The 17,655-nt window shown below is 39.0% G+C and overlaps 1 protein-coding gene across 1 annotated transcript; it reads right to left on the reverse strand.

The window, feature by feature from the left end:
• Positions 1 to 3,070: 3,070 nt before the first annotated feature.
• On the reverse strand, positions 3,071 to 4,690 carry LOC127898847 (uncharacterized). Its single transcript, XM_052431338.1, has 2 exons — positions 3,823 to 4,690; positions 3,071 to 3,717 (listed from the first exon to the last, which is right to left on the reverse strand). Exons 1-2 carry the CDS (start codon positions 4,688 to 4,690, stop codon positions 3,071 to 3,073), a joined length of 1,515 nt encoding a protein of 504 aa, XP_052287298.1.
• Positions 4,691 to 17,655: the final 12,965 nt, after the last annotated feature.

Consider the following 17,655-nt stretch of genomic DNA (forward strand, 5'->3'; position numbering starts at 1 on the left):
TATCATTTCAATGTCAATCTCGATAAGGAAAATGTTGACCTCACGAAAATGTCAACTTCAACAAGATAAATTATTGACCTCAACAAGGTTAAGTGTAGAGCTAAAACGTCGACCTCACGACAAGGAAAATGTTGACCTCACGAAAATGTCAACCTTAACAAAATAGATTGTCGACCTTAACAAGGTTAAGTGTAGAGCTAAAACGCCGACCTCACGATAAGAAAAATGTTGACCGCACGAAAATGTCAACCTTAACAAGATAGATTATTGACCTCAACAAGGTTAAGTGTAAAGCTAAAACACCGACCTCACGATCTCACTACAAGGAAAATGTTGACCTCACGAAAATGTCAACCTGAACAAAATAGATTGTCGACCTCACAAGGTTAAGTGTAGAGCTAAAACGCCAACCTCACGATCTCACGACAAAGAAAATATTGACCTCACGAAAATGTCAACCTTAACAAAATAGATTGTCGACCTCAACAAGGTTAAGTGTAAAGCTAAAATGCCGACCTCACGATCTCACGACAAGGAAAATATTGACCTCACGAAAATATCAACCTTAACAAAATAGATTGTCGACCTCAACAAGGTTAAGTATAGAGCTAAAACGCCGACCTCACGATCTCACGACAAGGAAAATATTGACCTCACGAAAATGTCAACCTTAACAAAATAGATTGTCGACCTCAACAAGGTTAAGTGTAGAGCTAAAATACCGACCTCACGATAAGGAAAATATTCACCTCACGAAAATGTCAGCCTAAACAAAATAGATTGTCGACCTCAACAAGATTAAGTGTAGAGCTAAAACGCCGACCTCACGATCTCACGACAAAGAAAATATTGACCTCACGAAAATGTCAACCTTAAGAAAATAGATTGTCGACCTCAACAAGGTTATGGCCGACCTCAATAAAATTAAAATTGGGCAACTTAATGTTAAGCCTATGGCCAACCTCAACAAAATGGAACATTGTAGAACGTAAATGTTAAGGCTATGGCCAAACTCCACGAGGCAATGGCCAACCTCAATAAATAGAAAATTGTAGAACTTATCTTATGGCTGACCTCAATAAGGCAATGGTCGACCTCAACAAAATAGGCTATGGCCAAACTCCACGAGGCAATGGCCAACCTCAATAAATAGAAAATTGTAGAACTTAACTTATGGCCGACTTCATTAAGCCAATGACTGACCTCAACAAAATTGAACATTGTAGAATGTAAATGTTAAGGCTATTGCCAAACTCCACGAGGCAATGGCCAACCTTAATAAATAGAAAATTGTAGAACTTAGCTTATGGCCAACCTCAATAAGGAAATGGTCGACCTAAATAAGGTAAAAGCGAATTTCGATAAAATTGAAAAATGTAAATCTCAACAAGATAAAAGTTAAAGTTGTCTAACCACAAGGTAATAGCCGTCTTCAATCTCAACATGGTTGGATTACAATTAGACCTCAACAAGGTCAAAATGACAACCTCAATCTCAATAAGATTTGATAAATTTTTTAGGTAGGACCTCAACAAGGTCGCAATGTCGATCTCAATCTCAATAAGATTGGATAAATTTTTCAGGTAGGACCTCAACAAGGCCGCAATGTCGATCTCAATCTCAATAAGATTGGATAAATTTTTTCACGTTGGACCTCAACAAGGTCGCAATGTCGATATCAATCTCAATAAGATTGGATAAATCTTTTCATGTTGGACCTTAATACGGTCCAAAATGTCGATCTCAATCTCAATAAGATTTGATGAATTTTTTCACGTTGGACCTCAATAAGGCCGCCATGTCGATCTCAATCTCAATAAGATTGGATAAATCTTTTCACGTTGGACCTCAATACGGTCCAAAATGTCGATCTCAATCTCAATAAGATTGGATGAATTTTTTCACGTTGGACCTCAATAAGGCCGCCATGTCGATCTCAATCTCAATAAGATTGGATAACGTTTTCACGTTGAACCTCAACAAGGTTGCAATGTCGATATCAATCTCAATAAGATTGGATAAATCTTTTCACGTTGGACCTTAATACGATCCAAAATGTCGATCTCAATCTCAATAAGATTTGATGAATTTTTTCACATTGGACCTCAATAAGGCCGCCATGTCGATCTCAATCTCAATAAGATTGGATAACGTTTTCACGTTGAACCTCAACAAGGTTGCAATGTCGATATCAATCTCAATAAGACCGGTCACAAGTAGATAAGAAATAAAGTTGCACTTCTAAATAACCTCATTGATATTAATATAGCAAAAGTTAGAGAATTGAACACATAACAAATTGAAATAACAAAGAAACAAACTTTCTTAGCATATTTAAAGAAAACAAACAAACAAGAACATCATAAATAAGATATATCTTAGCTGATAGTATTTTCGTAGGTGCTCTGCATTCCATGTCTTGCCAACGACCCCGCCATCCTGATAACCTAACTTATATGCCCCATTACCAAATGAGTGTAGCATTTTATATGGTCCTTCCCAGCTCAGCCCTAGAACTCTATTAATAAATCTGAAGCTCATTGGAGATGTCATCTATCATTTTTGTTCCCACTCTTACCACTCTGCTCGGATCAACCTCACTTACCGGCACTTGTTTCATTTTTTCATTAGGTCGCTGTTGGCACAACCTATTTTCAGCTCGTGGATCGATACTTGTGATCTGCATGGATTCTCTCGCAGCTGTAGCGTAACAGCTTCGAGCCACTTGTTGCTGGCCCTTCATCACTCCAACTCCACATTGAACTCTAAACTTCACACATTGCATATGGGTTGAGCTCACTGCTCCTGCTATCCTATTGAATGGTCTGCCCAAAATAACTTGATAAGGGCTTGGCTCATCAACTACCGACCATGTCACCATCACTGTCTTTTGTAGTGGGCTGGACCCTATTGTCAGTGGCAAGTCAATCAACCCAAGGGGAATCAGCTCAGCTCCACCGAACCCCTTTAGTGATGTTCTGACCGGATCAAGCCCGAGGTCTCCTATTTGTAGATTGTCCAGAGTTTGCTTAAATAAAATGTCGACCGAGCTTCCCCCATCTACAAAAGCTCAGTTCAATTCCTGCCCTGCCAAGACAACCTTCACTATAAGCGCATCCTCATGTGGATGTGCGACTGCTTCCTCGTCCTCGTCTGTGAACATGATCGGCACCCTTTGAACCCGCTGCTTCTTTGGTGCCGGAACATTAAAATTTACCTCAAAACTTTTTAATGAATATCTGCTATAATTTCTCCTTGAGCGGTTTGAGTCTCCTGCTAAGGTCGGCCCTCCCATAATCATCATCGCTACATTATCTATGATGTCTCCTCTTCTCCTACCTCTTTCTTGGTCATCCACGTACTCCTTTAGATATTGATTTTGCACTAGCCATTCAATCTGTTCCTTCAAGTCAATGCAATCTACAGTTCCATGTCCGGTCACCTTGTGAAACTCGCAATATTTGTGGTGAGCACTTCCTCCCAAACCCCTTACAATTTGCTTTGGCGGTGTTAGTAACCCTTTGTCTTTTATTGCAGCATATATTTCTGCTCTGCTTGTGTTCAGTGGTGTGTATCTTCCACTCTGTTCTAATAAATTCACCCCATTGTCAGATCTCAGTCCTCTCTGGTCTACAGGCGGTGGCAACCTATTGTAATCTCTTACTCGGTTCTCCCGCTGGTTCCTCCCATAATTATTTCCTCCCTCTCGGCCCCTTCCTACTAATGAGATTTCTCTTCTTTCACGATTTCCTTCCCAATTTCAACCCGGCCTTTCTGGTTGTCTATAATTAAGCAACCCTCTGTCATAATGACGCCTATCACCCGTGTTCATCCTCGAGCCATACCCAAAGTTATCTCCTCTCCTTCTCAGGTCTCCCTTTCTCATTGGACCCCCTGTCTGCATTTCCATTCTCCTCTTTTCTTCCTCTGCATCTTCAGTTTTCATGTCCAATTTTACATGGTCATACGCCTCAGCATATGTTGTTATCCCCTTACTATATAAGCTATTCCACAATCGATTGATTCTCAACCCCTTCTTTAATCCCTCCAGAGCATCTGGATGATCAAAGGCCCCTAGATCAGTAACCTCCTTATGATACCTGGTCACAAAGCTCCTCAAACTTTCAAATTCTCTTTGGACCAATTTTTTCAATTTGCTCGTATCTTGCTCTGGTATGCATGAACCCCTACAACGCACAGCGAAAAGGGCACATAACTCCTTAAAATTTCCTATGCTTCCCTTATTTAATCTCCGGTACCACTCTCGTGCTTGTCCTTCTATGGTTAAAGGAAAAACATGGCACCTTTGAAAATCATTCAAGCCTTGGATCCCGGTCATCTCATTAAACTTCTCCACGTGATGATTCGGGTCAGTTTTGCCTTCATACACCAAGGCTGGAACCACATACTTGGGTGGCAAAGTTACCACCATCACTTCACGTACCAATGGGGACTCGTCATCAAGTAACAACCTTCCTACCACTTTCTTGCCCTCTGTTTTTGCCTCTAATGCCTCTAAAGTTTTTTGAAATTGCATCATTCGCTGCTCAAGCTCATTTGCCCGGTGGGGGTCTCTCAGCTCTTCTCTCTCCCTTTCTTGATTCAAGTCATTGATTCTCCCTCTCAACTCATTCACTTGTTCTCCTGCACTTCTATTCTCTTGTCGTACCCCAACTTGTGGTAGTCCCATTCCACTCTGCTGTTCACCACCAAGCTCTTCCCTCTCTCACGCTCCACTACTCTCTGGATCACTAGCTCGAACTTGAGTTCCTCTGACTTGGGCATCAACCAGCCCCCTGATCATCTCTTCAAATTTTGCCATTTGCCTCTCAATCCCTTCTCTTCATCTCTTATCTGTTGTGGCATTCATTTCTTCCGCCAATTGGCGCAAGGTCTGCCTATCTCCGTCGTTGTCATCCATCGCTATTTCGTAATCTGATAGCCTCTTCCTTTTAAATTGTCAAACGTATGGCTTTTCGCACCGTTCCCCACAGACGGCGCCAAGATGTTGATGCCGAAAAATGACCTCAACAGCTGAATTTGTTTATTTAGGGGAATTACAGTACGAATCCAAGCTCAAACGCCAATATGACCACAATTTTCTGTACCTGTCAACCAGAAAACACGGTTAGGATACGCCGGTGGGGTTCCGACGCAGACCCTCCGATGCTTAAGTTAGAAATTTTGTATAAAGAGATGAAAATGAGAGGGAAGAATTGTGAATGGGTTCAAAAGAAAGGAATTTTCTGATAAAAGAACTAAAAATCTGGTAAGCCCTGTTAAGGCTCTTAGATAGGTCACTTATAGAATTTTTGGTTGATTTTTGCTAACCCCCTCACCTGATGCGCTCTTCAGTTTAAATAGACTCTTCGTCGTGTACGGTTACCTCCTTAACTTTAGCCCGCTTTCTTCAGCAGTTGCAAGTGGTTGTCAGTTGAAGGTGGTTTAAATAGATCGTGGCACACAACTTCCCTATAAATTAGGCCACGTTCTCTTAACTAGTAATTTTTCATGTCAAGCTAATTCTCAGGTCGGACAAGAGAATTTCAAGGTCGGATTACTTCACTTTCAGATCAGACAGATGAATTTCTTAGTCGCTCATATAGCGTTGAGGTTGTATTATTAAACTAGGTCATTCACATAGATCTTAGGTCGTACTTGTAAACCAGGTCGCCAACATAGGCTCCAAGTTGTACTTATGAGGCCAGCTCAACAACAATAAGTTATGAGTAGATTAGGATCGACTATATTTTGAGACACTACTAGAAAAATCCAACCCAAACAGTTTCCATTTCAGAAAGTAATTATTCTCGGTGATCTTGTGTTTTATCCTTGCTTAACTTCTTGACTGCAATTATTTTCCCCAACAACTTCAAACTTCCAACCTCAATTATTAAGCAAGCAAGTATCCTTGCTTAATTATAGCTTTGTATACAGCTCCAAACCCACCATCTCCAACAACTTCCAACTTCCACAAGACAAATAGTATTGGGATGGTGGCTTTGGAGCTGTGTACAAAGCTACTTTGACCGATGGAAAATAATTGCAGTCAAGAAGTTAAGCAAGAATAAAATACAGGGTCACCGAGACAATTCACTGCTCAATTGGAAACCCTGGGCAATGTAAAGCACTAAAATCTTGTGCAGTTGCTTGGTTACTACTCTGTTAATGAGAAGAAGCTACTTGTTTACGAACACGTGATTAACGGAAGCTTAGATCATTGGTTAAGAAATCAACCAGCGTCTCTGGATAACCCATCTAACATACAGTCATGTTCACCTGTGCCCAACCTTTTCCTACCCAAAGCATTGTATGAGTGAATCCAAAGAAAAAAAAACTGTAAAGATAGTCAGGGCTGCACCTGGGCAACCTTTTCATTACGAGTTGCTTCGAATCTTTCAGGTTTGAACTTGTTAGGCTACTCCTACACTATGGAATCCCTATACAATGCTCAGGTATCCAATCACTATGCAGTTCTCAGTAGATAAATGTGGCAACAGAAGTGGTGCCAGAGGATGTAATCACATTGTCTCATTTATGACACGGCGAAGGTATGGAAGGTTGTTGAGAGTGGCATGACCCATTCCATGGTAACTGCAGTTGTTTCTACTCCCGCAATTTACATTATCTGAAGCATAGATAGCCCTAAGCTAGAATTAAAGCCTCACTACCAATGTACATCTAATACATGCTGAATTAAGAATACTCAATTGTATCAACTAAAAGGATAAACATAACAGAATAGTCGATATTGCATTTACAGTACAGAACGAAAAACAGAATAACTACAAAGAACCCATAAATGCAACCCAAATGAGAAGGGGCCTAAAATCTAAAGTAAACCAGAACTTAAACTTGTATTAATTATGAAATGAAGTTAACACAAGAATGTATCAAAAAAAGTGCGCGAGGTTTTTGAAGTTGCAAATTTCGGGTGGAATGTGGACGGAAAGTGAGTTATATCACACATATGGAGAACTCGAAGACTCTTCAAATTTTTGAAGAGAAGGGTAAGTAGCAGTATAAGATAATGAAAGGTGTGTGACGGAATGAATAATGTGTTCGATGATCTACAATGAAGAAAAATGACAAACTGTAACATTTAGAGTGCATGAATTATAACTATTAGATATTGGTCTCATTTGCTCGAGCAATCTCATTATATGATGAGCCATGCATGAACCGATAAACCCCCCAAGCCCCGGTCACGACTCACGCACACAGTCTCAGCTATTGAACCCATCACCTTTTTTTTGGGGGGGGTGGTTTCTTTTTCCTTTCTCTCGGGACTACTGATTGTAACAATGTATGAAACTGATGAGAAGCAGCCACAGTCACTAGAGCTACGCAAGTCCAGCAGAGGGCATAAGCCAAATCCCAAGTAAGTGACGTGAAGATTTTCGGTTTAGCCTTGCATGGTTCATGCATGCATGGGTTCACGTGGGAATAATGCACCAAAGTTGTTAGAGCAAGAATCAAGGGATTTGATAGCTTCAACAATCGTGCAGGAATAGCAGACAAGATCGAATCCTTAGTAGTTGTTGTCTAGTTTTGTGTTTCGTAAAAGTAGCAAGGGTGTTATTTCAGCTTGATTACAGCTGTGATTGTAGGCTGAGTTTGTTATGTTAGTATTATAAATAAAGGCTCCAGCAAAAATAAAAAGTATTCAGTCAACTAAATCAATTTATCTTGGTCTTTGTTTTCTCGCCATAAGTAGAAAACTCTTGTGGTTGATTAGCTAACTTTGATTGGGACCTATCATTTGGTATCAGAGACAGGCTATCAATGACGACTAACAAGGAACGCATTGAACAAATTGAAGCTGATCTTGGAAGCTTGTAGGACAGAATAGAACAGATGGTGGTGGGAATCAATGACAAGTTGCAGCGTCTTGAGGAGACAATAAACAAACTCGTGGAATCAAACAATGCAACCAAGGGCACCACCAGTCGTAACTCAACGGAAAATTCAAGCTCTACAAAACCTGCTCGTGAGGAAAGAGAGGCAGGGCGGCACATGCCTCCAACACGAATTACCAAGCTAGAATTTCCCCGTTTCGCCGGCGATGATCCAACAGAATGGTACAGCAGTGTATCTCAGTACTTTGAATATCAGGAAACTATGGATGAACACAAGGTAACCTTGGCTACATATCACTTGGAGGGAGAGGCAAATCAGTGGTGGCAATGGATGCGAAGGGCTTATGAAGAAGAAAAGCGACCAGTTACATGGAAAATATTCGTTGAGGAACTATGGGCACGTTTTGGACCGACAGAGTGTGAGGATTTTGATGAAGCTTTGTCTCGGGTCAGACAGACGGGATCATTGCGTGAATATCAGAAGGAGTTCGAAAGGCTTGGGAACCAAGTTCATGGGTGGTCTCAAAAAGCATTGGTGGGAACATTTGTGGGGGGCTTGAAACCAGAGATTGCGGAAGACATTCGTATGTTCAGACCCCGCACATTAAAGGAAGTCATTAGTCTAGCCCGTATGAAGGATGATCAAATAGCACGACAGAAGAAAATAATCAGGTCATCAATTCCTATTCGGTCCCTATATGCTCCGAATCGAGCCACACCAACAACACCTTATAAGAGGCTATCATGGGAAGAGATGCAGAGGAGGCGAGCCCAGGGATTGTGCTTCAATTGTAATAACAAATTCACCGCCGGCCACAAGTGTACCAAGGCACAGTTACTAATCTTGGAATGCGAAACAACACCGAAAAAGGGTTTGTATGAAGAATTCGTTGCCGAGGAGCCAATCATGGAATCAACAGAAATGGTAAACCCTAAAATTACTTTATATGCTTTGTTCGAATGGGCCGCACCACAAACTATGCTCGTTATGGCAAAAATTGGGCAATATGCAATTGTCATCCTCATTGACAGCGGGTCCACACACAATTTTATCAGTTCACGCTTAGCCAATTTGTTGCAATTGCCGATCAAGCCAACAACATCTTTTTTTGTACAAGTCGCTAATGGGGTGAAATTAACATGCCAAGGGATGTTTGAAAAGGTACAAATATTAATCCAAAATATTCCTTTTTCTCTCACCGTGTATTCCCTGCCAATAACAGGATTGGATATGGTCTTGGGGATCCAATGGCTCGAGACACTGGGCTCTGTTGTGTGCAATTAGATAGACTTGACTATGGAATTTGAATGGGAGGATAAAAAGCAATGCTTGCAAGGAACCAATCCCCATGCTATGCAGTCAGCATCAGTAACAGAAGTTGCAAAATAAATTAAATAGGGGCAAGAAGTCTACTCTATATGCTTTTACACTTCATTAGAAGACTCTTTTGACAAGACTCCTATTTGCATGCAACAAATATTGGTTGAATATTCAGATTTATTCCAAGAGCCTACGCAACTACCACCCTCACGGGACATTGACCACAACATTCCATTAAAAGAGGGAACTGAGCCTGTGAACGTGAGACCTTATCGATATCCATATTTTCAAAAATCAGAGATTGAGAAGCAAGTACAGGAGATGTTAAACTCAGGATTGATAAGGCCAAGCACCAGTCCCTTTTCCTCGCCCGTATTGTTGGTCAAGAAGAAAGACGGCAGCTGGCGATTTTGTACTGACTACCGTGCCCTTAACCAAGTTATAATCAAGGACCGCTTTCCGATACCGACTGTTGAAGACATGTTAGATGAGCTCCATGGTACTGCTTACTTCACCAAGTTAGATTTATGAGCAGGGTACCACCAAGTACGTGTAAATCCAGCCGACATATACAAAACGGTGTTTCGGACTCACAATGGCCACTATAAATACCTGGTGATGCCGTTCGGGCTGTGTAATGCCCCATCCACCTTTCAGGCAATCATGAACTCTATCTTTCGTCCATATCTTAGAAAATTCATTCTGGTTTTTTTTTTATGATATACTAATCTATAGTCCTACATGGAGCACACATCTAGATAATGTTCAGCAAGCACTGGAGATTTTAAAAAAATAGAGATTTTTTATCAAAGCAAGCAGGTGTAATTTCGGCCAGCAAGAGTTAGAATACTTGGGCCATATAATAACTTGCCATGGCGTCAAGGTCAACGGGAACAAAATTGCAGCCATGATTTCGTGGCCACGGCCTCAAAATATAATAGAGTTGAGAGGATTTGTTGGGCTCACGGGATATTACAGAAAATTTGTCCAAGGTTATGGGATTATAACACATCTACTCACCAACTTGTTGAAAAAGGGGCAGTTCGTATGGAACAGTGAGGCGGAGGAAGCATTTGAGAAATTAAAAAAGGCTATGAGTAGCACCCCAATATTAGCCATGCCAAATTTTCATGAGACTTTCATTGTGGAAACTGACGCATCTAGTGAAGGAATTAGGGCAGTACTAGTGCAGCAAGGGAGGTCGATCGCTTACATGAGCCATGCTTTAGGCACTTCAAAAAAGGGGTGGTCTATTTACAATGAAGAGATGTTAGCAATTGTGGAGGCTGTCCGAAGGTGGAGACCTTATTTGCTTGGGCACCGGTTCATTATCAAAATCGATCAACAAAGCATTAAATTTTTTTTGGAACAACAAGTGGCTACACCCGAGCAGCGTAAATGGATGAGCAAATTGATAGGGTATGATTATGAGATTGTTTACAGACCAGGGCGTGAGAATAAAGCCGCTGATGCCTTATCCTGACGATCTGACAGTCCACTTCTTTATCTCTTATTTGTACCACAGATTGCTATTTGGGACGAAATTAATGAGGCCACTAGTAGTGATGAATATATGCAAAAGATATTAACGGTAGCTCAAAACCAAACTCCGGGGCCATACACGGTTCGTAATGGACTATTATTCTTTAAGGAAAGAGTGGTGGTTCCACGTACTTTACGCGAGTCACTTCTATATGAGGCTCACGACACTAAAATTGGTGGTCATTCGGGAGTCCTGCGAACCTACAAGTGCCTTTCACAGCAGTTTTATTGGCCAGCAATGTTTCAAGCAGTACGGGAATATGTGAGTAAATCCAAAGCCTGTCAACGGGTGAAGTTTGACACTCTCAAGCCAGCTGGTCTTCTACAGCCACTACCCTTACCATGCCAAGTTTGGGATGATATCTCCTTGGATTTTGTCGAAGGCTTACCATCTTCACAAGGCAAGGATACCATATTGGTCGTGGTGGATCGACTAAGTAAGTTCGCTCACTTTATTTCCTTAACCCACCCTTTTTCTGCTAAGACAGTGGCTGAGAAATTCGTTGAACATATAGTGAAGTTACATGGCATGCCTAAAAGTATAATCAGTGATCGCAACCCAATTTTCATCAGTAAATTCTGGCAGGAATTTTTTAATTTGTTCGGCACTAAATTAAAAATGAGTTCTGCCTACCATCTGCAGACGGACGGCCAAACCAAGGTAATTAATCGCTGCCTCGAACAATATTTGAGGTGTTTTGTGCATCAGTGGCCGAAGAAGTGGCACGCATTCTTGCCTTGGGCTGCGTTTTGGTATAACACCACCTTCCATGTCTCTACGGGCATGACACCATTCCAAGCTCTCTACGGCAAACCACCCCCAACTGTACCTTTCTATCATGTTGGGTCATCTCCTGTAAATGAAGTGGACCAGGCATTGCTTACTCGAGATGACTTGCTACGCCAGTTGAAGCATAATTTGGCCATGGCAACAAATCGAATAAAGCAAGTGGCTGACAAGAGGCGTCGCGATGTGGAATTTCATAATGGTGATTTGGTGTTTTTAAAGTTACAACCTTATAAACAATCCTCGGTGTTCAAGAGGGCTCATAAAAAAATTAGCATGCACTTATTTCGGGCCTTATAAGATTGTACGCAAAATTGGTCCGGTTGCTTATAAACTTCAGCTGCCTAAAAGCTCTCGCATTCATCCAGTATTTCATGTTTTATTATTGAAGAAAGCTATCGGCGATTTCAGTAGCAGTATTGACTTACCCTCAGTTGATAATGAAGGCCTGATAGTCCTGGAACCTCTTGCTATTCTTAATACCCGTTGATTGAGAAAAGGTGGCAAAGTGGTGGAACAACAATTAGTTCACTGGAAGAGGTTGCCAGTCGAAGATGCAACGTGGGAAGATACAGAGCTTTTGCAACGACAATTTCCTCATATGACCCTTCAGGACAAGGGCACTTTTCAGGAAGAGGGTAATGATAAGAAGCTGCCACAGTCACTAGAGCTACGCAAGTCCAGCAGAGGGCATAAGCCAAATCCCAAATACGTGACGCGAAGATTTTCAGTTTAGCCTTGCATGGTTCATGCATGCATGGATTCACGTAGGAATAATGCACCAAAGTTGTTAGAGCAAGAATCAAGGGATTTGATAGCTTCAACAATCATGCAGGAATAGCATATAAGATCAAATCCTTAGTAGTTGTTGTTTAGTTTTGTGTTTCGTAAAAGTAGCAAGGGTGTTATTTCAGCTTGATTACGGCCGTGATTGTAGGCTGAGTTTGTTATGTTAGTATTATAAATAAAGGCTCCAGCAAAAATAAAAAGCATTCAGTCAACTAAATCAATTTATCTTGGTCTTTGTTTTCTCGCCATAAGTAGAAAACTCCTGTGGTTGATTAGCTAACTTTGATTGGGACCTATCAAAAATTGAAACCAACAGGATGAAACCAAAAGGATGAAAAAAGACGATTAGAAATCTCGTTGTTTTATAACTACTGACCAGTTTGATTTTTGGCCACAACCACCCACCACGTGATCAACAGCCGGCTTTGCACGTGTGTGGTAGTTGTCACCTGCCCAAGTGCCGAAATTTTATTCAATTTTCCGTTCCTTTCTTCCTTTAAATAACATGTGTACGTTATTATTTACAATTGGTTGTTGTTGTTTTGTGTAAATTTTGAAATTTATTAAAAGTGAAAAATAATCAATAGAAAGGATCACCAGACCAACTAAGAAAATGGATACATGAAAAAGGAAAAAAAAATGAGGATTACCTCTTGTTGGTTAGAAAATTAAGTGAAACTTAAGTAAAATTATATATACATAATTAATGATTAAATAATTTAATAATGAACTATAGAATTATGGAGAAATATCTGTAATTTTTTAATAAAAATATCATATTTTAATTCTATAAATGATTATAAAAATAAAAAAGAAAAAGGAAAAAAAACGTATGTGTACAAATTAACTCATCTCTCTCCATAACTTACAATTCATTATTAAATTAATTTAATCCTTGAGAGTATATAAGTCATTTTATGTGATTTATATTATCAAAATATTTAACCTAACATAAAGACTAGGGTAGAATAATAAAATGATAAATAAAGTTACCACTATTATATCTTATGAGAATTTGGACCTATTTTAAATTATGAGAAATATTTGACTTAGTTTCTCCAAACAGCAGAAAGTAATCCTATCCTTATTTTCACTAGGAAAATACCAATTACACCCCAGGTTTCTTTACATGGAAACACTGACCCTTTTAATTTAATAAATGACTATTATATCTTTTGATTATAACAATTCAAGTAAATATAAATATAGTAATAAGATAAAAATAATAAATAAATATCATATGATACAAATAAAATATTACAATAAGTACAATTAATAAAATTACAGATATAATGAAAATTATTTTTAATATTAATTTATTATTAGTTTACCTTGACAGATTTTATTAATACTAAAATCTATTAATCAAAAAATTGACTTAAGATTTATACTAATTCAGACATAATTAAAAAAAGATATTGTAAATAAAACAATATAAATTTTATAAATTACTATGAATTTTAAGTATAATTATTTTAATATTATTAATATATCAAATAGATATTATCATTATTAAAAGAATATGATAGAATAATAATGTTAAAATAACTTTTCTAGTATTCAAAATATTATACAAATTTTATCTTATTTTATATATTATATTATTCTTATTTTTATTTATTTTAAAATTTCATTTAAAGTCAATTATTGGGTTGTTATAACCATGGGTATAACAGCAGAGAAAGGGTCTAATGACCATTCATGAAAGGGATATTATCATTTGTATATCCTAATAACCATGGGTATACTCTGTTATCAAAAATACTACAACAGTTTGAGGGTGTATCAATCATCCACCCTAAATTGACAAAAGCTATCTACCGACTACTAAACCGTTAGTTGCCGTTTGAAAGTTAACAGAATTATAGCGAATTGATGATTTTACCCTTGAAAAGTATCATTTGTATACCCTTAAATTCTTTTATTATCACTTGTATACCCTTAAATTATCACTTGTATCATATGAAAAGATCAGTTTACCTCTTTAGCGTTATCCTATTTAAATGGCAAGTAACGGTTTGGTGGACGGCAGATACATTTTGTCAATTTAAGGTAGACGATTGATACACCCTCAAAGTGTTGTAGTATTTTTTATAATAAATCATCTATAAAGTATACGAATAATAATTTCCCTTCATGAAATTAAAAGGATTTGTTTGATCATTTAAGCAAGGGAAATTTACAAAAATAGCCAAAATAATTAAGTGTTTTGCAACTTTAACCCCTCAAAGTTTTTTCTATCATAACTAGCCAAACACCCTATTTTTGGACTACATTACCCTCATCACTTTCATCAAATTTACAAAGGCATGCCATTATTCCCTTTTCAATTCCAGCATTTCCACCACTTTTCTCTTTTCAACTTAACAAACTTCATCACTCAACAAACTCCATAACTCTCAATAAATTAACAAATTTCATCAAACAAACATTACATAATTGAAGATATAATTATCAATTGGAGAGCTTCTTAAGGTTAGTTTATACTCTTACCATAACCTAAACTTTTAATCTATTGATTTTATCATTTGAGTTCGAAATTGAAGTGAGTTTTTTATTGCAAATGTTGTTATTTTTCATTAACAAAACAATGTGACTTGTTAAAGTAATTAGTTTGAGTTGAGAAATGAAAATTAATCATTGAAACCCCTGAAAAATCGAGCAAAACAGAAGCCCAGAACAAGTGAGACAGACACCTGTCTCACATAAAACCAGTAGATTTATGTGAGACAGGCACTTGTCGCACTTGCCTGTCTCACCAAAATATGTGAGACAGGCAAGTGGGACAGGCGCCTGTCGCGCATATAAACCCACTGGTTTTATGTGAGACAGGCGCCTGTCTCACTTGTTACCACTGGTTTTATGTGAGATAGGCAAGTAGGACAGGCGCCTGTCTCACATAAATCTACTGGTTTTATGTGAGACAGGCACCTGTCCCACTGCCTGTCTCACTAAATTTGAGTTATTTTCCGAAAGTAATAACTTGGGCTACATGTATCCGTTTTAGGTGTATAATGCATCGTTTCAAAGCTTACGATGAGACGAAGTAAATCCAAAATTGTATACTTCATTTCATCCACATAAATGTACTACATATTCATTTTTACTAGGTTTTGTAGCGTGAAATCTTATCTCTTTTGTTTTTTTTTTAATTTTTAAGTTTAATGGATTCTGTTGTACTTCAATTATGTTAAGACGGTTGGTGGGAGACGTTATCAGATGGCCGTACGGAGTACGTGAATGTGAAGAATACAACATTTTTAGTTTAGAAAGATTGTACGTTTGAGCAATTTATGGCAAGGGTGTATGAAGTTTTACAGATAAATCCTAATGAATATAGTTTGACGATGAAGATAACTTTGAGATCTAGTAACACAATGTATCGTGCATGTTCACTACCTATGGATATATTTAATGATAAAATGGTTAATGTTGTGCTGCACATGGCCTCTGATGTGGTCAATTATGGATGATTCCCTATATTTGTCACCACATATCCTCGAGTTCCGGCCGAAAATCCTGAGCCACTTGTGGAAAGTGAAACTTCGTTTAGAGCAAACGAATCTGTCCCCAATATTGAGGAAGATGTGTTACCACAACAAATGTCGTTCCAGCAACGTTACTCACCAGTTAACGAAAACAATGACACTATTGATAATAATGGCATTACGTTAGCGGATGTTGAAGATAATGTGTTACCATTAGGGACATCGTTAGGGCAATATTACTCTCCATTTCAGAATAATGAGTTCTGCAGTTATGATGATCTTGGTTATGACACCAACAACACAGAAGCTGATAATGCTTGTGTGCAACCATTCAATAGTGTGCAAGGCATGAACTCCAATACTGAAGTTGATGATAAGGACACTGGTCATTCCGATATTCTTATCAATGATGAGGATGAGCATCAGTATGATATTCCTGTTAACAATAGAGAGAACCGACCTATTCCTCCAATGGCCCGTTCGAGGAGGAGGACAGCAGTTAATCCCTTAGTGAGTCTTGCTCTAGTTTTGCCTTCAAACTTGGTTGCTCCAGACTTAGTTAGAAGCTATAATTCTTCTGACATTGGTGTGGGAAAGTTGTTCGCTGAGAAGAATGAGTTAATACTGGAATTGCGCAAAGTGGCCTTGCGGGAAAAGTTTGATTTCAAGATTGCACGGTCCACAACGACACGCTTTGAGGCTCACTGTTCTTCGGAATCATGTAATTGGCGTCTTCACGCAATGAAAGGTTCAGATGAGCATAATCTTCCTTGGGTAGTGAGAAGAGTTGACAATGATCATACGTGCTCTAATGAGGTTTTGCCTAGTGGCCTCCGTCAAGTTAGGAGTCGGGTTGTTGGCTATCTTATTGCGGATAAATTTATTCAGGATAAACGGATATACACGCCGAATGACATTAGAGCAGACATGCAGCAAGAATACGAGGTCCAGTTAACATATCAGCAAGCATATCGGGCTAAAGAAATCGGTCTTGAAATAGTACGAGGGAACCCTGCAGAGTCATACAACTTACTTCCCAAATACTCTCATGTTTTGACCAAAGCGAATGAGGGCATAGTGACACACCTCCAGCGGGATGGAGATGATAATTTCTTATACTACTTTGTTGCGCTTAGATCTTCCATCAAGGGCTTCACCCAGTACATAAGCCCTGTGATCGCTGTAGATGGCACTCATTTAAAGGGGTTATATCGTGGAAGCATGTTTGTAGCAACATGTCTGGATGGTAATAATCAACTGTATCCGTTAGTTATTGGGGTCATGGATTCAGAAAACAATGATGCTTGGGAATGGTTTATGACGAAGTTACACGGAGTGATTGGCGATAGGCCAGAGTTAGTATTTATCCCTGATCGATGCACTGCCATCAAGAGAGCCGTTTTAAAAGCATTTCACACTGCTGGTTATGGAGTTTGTTTTTAACATGTCAAAGGCAACATTAAGTCTAAATTCAGGATGTCCAAAGCTATTTGGGATCAATTCGAGCCAGCCTTTATTAATACAGCAAAGGCATACGGACGCGAAAAATTTAAAAGACAACTTGAATGGTTGTGGATGCTCCACTCGGGCGCGACTGATTATTTAGAGAATAATGTGGGCACGTGTAATTGGGCAAGGCCTGAATTTGAAGGTAGGAGATACAGCATACTTACCACCAACATTGCAGAAAGCGTGAATTCTTTAATAAAGGAACCGCGAAAATTTCCTGTTACTCATCTTGTTGATCACTTTAGAAAAACATTACAGCAATGGTTTTATGATAGGAAAATTGTGGCTGAATCGATGAGCACTCGTCTAACGACATAGGCAGATGAGATAGTCTGTGAAAGGAGAATTTTGGCCGAAAGA

This window comes from Citrus sinensis, chromosome 7 (assembly GCF_022201045.2).
Source record: "Citrus sinensis cultivar Valencia sweet orange chromosome 7, DVS_A1.0, whole genome shotgun sequence".
Classification (NCBI taxonomy): Eukaryota; Viridiplantae; Streptophyta; class Magnoliopsida; order Sapindales; family Rutaceae; genus Citrus; species Citrus sinensis.

What these genes read in the sequence shown, in the direction of transcription:
- LOC127898847 (XM_052431338.1), bottom strand. Translation starts at nt 4,690, where the DNA reads ATGGGACTACCACAAGTTGGGGTACGACAAGAGAATAGAAGTGCAGGA. An exon ending in TGGCTCGAGGATGAACACGG is followed by an intron (nt 3,718 to 3,822) that starts GTGATAGGCGTC and finishes TCTCATTAGTAG; the next exon opens with GAAGGGGCCGAGAGGGAGGA.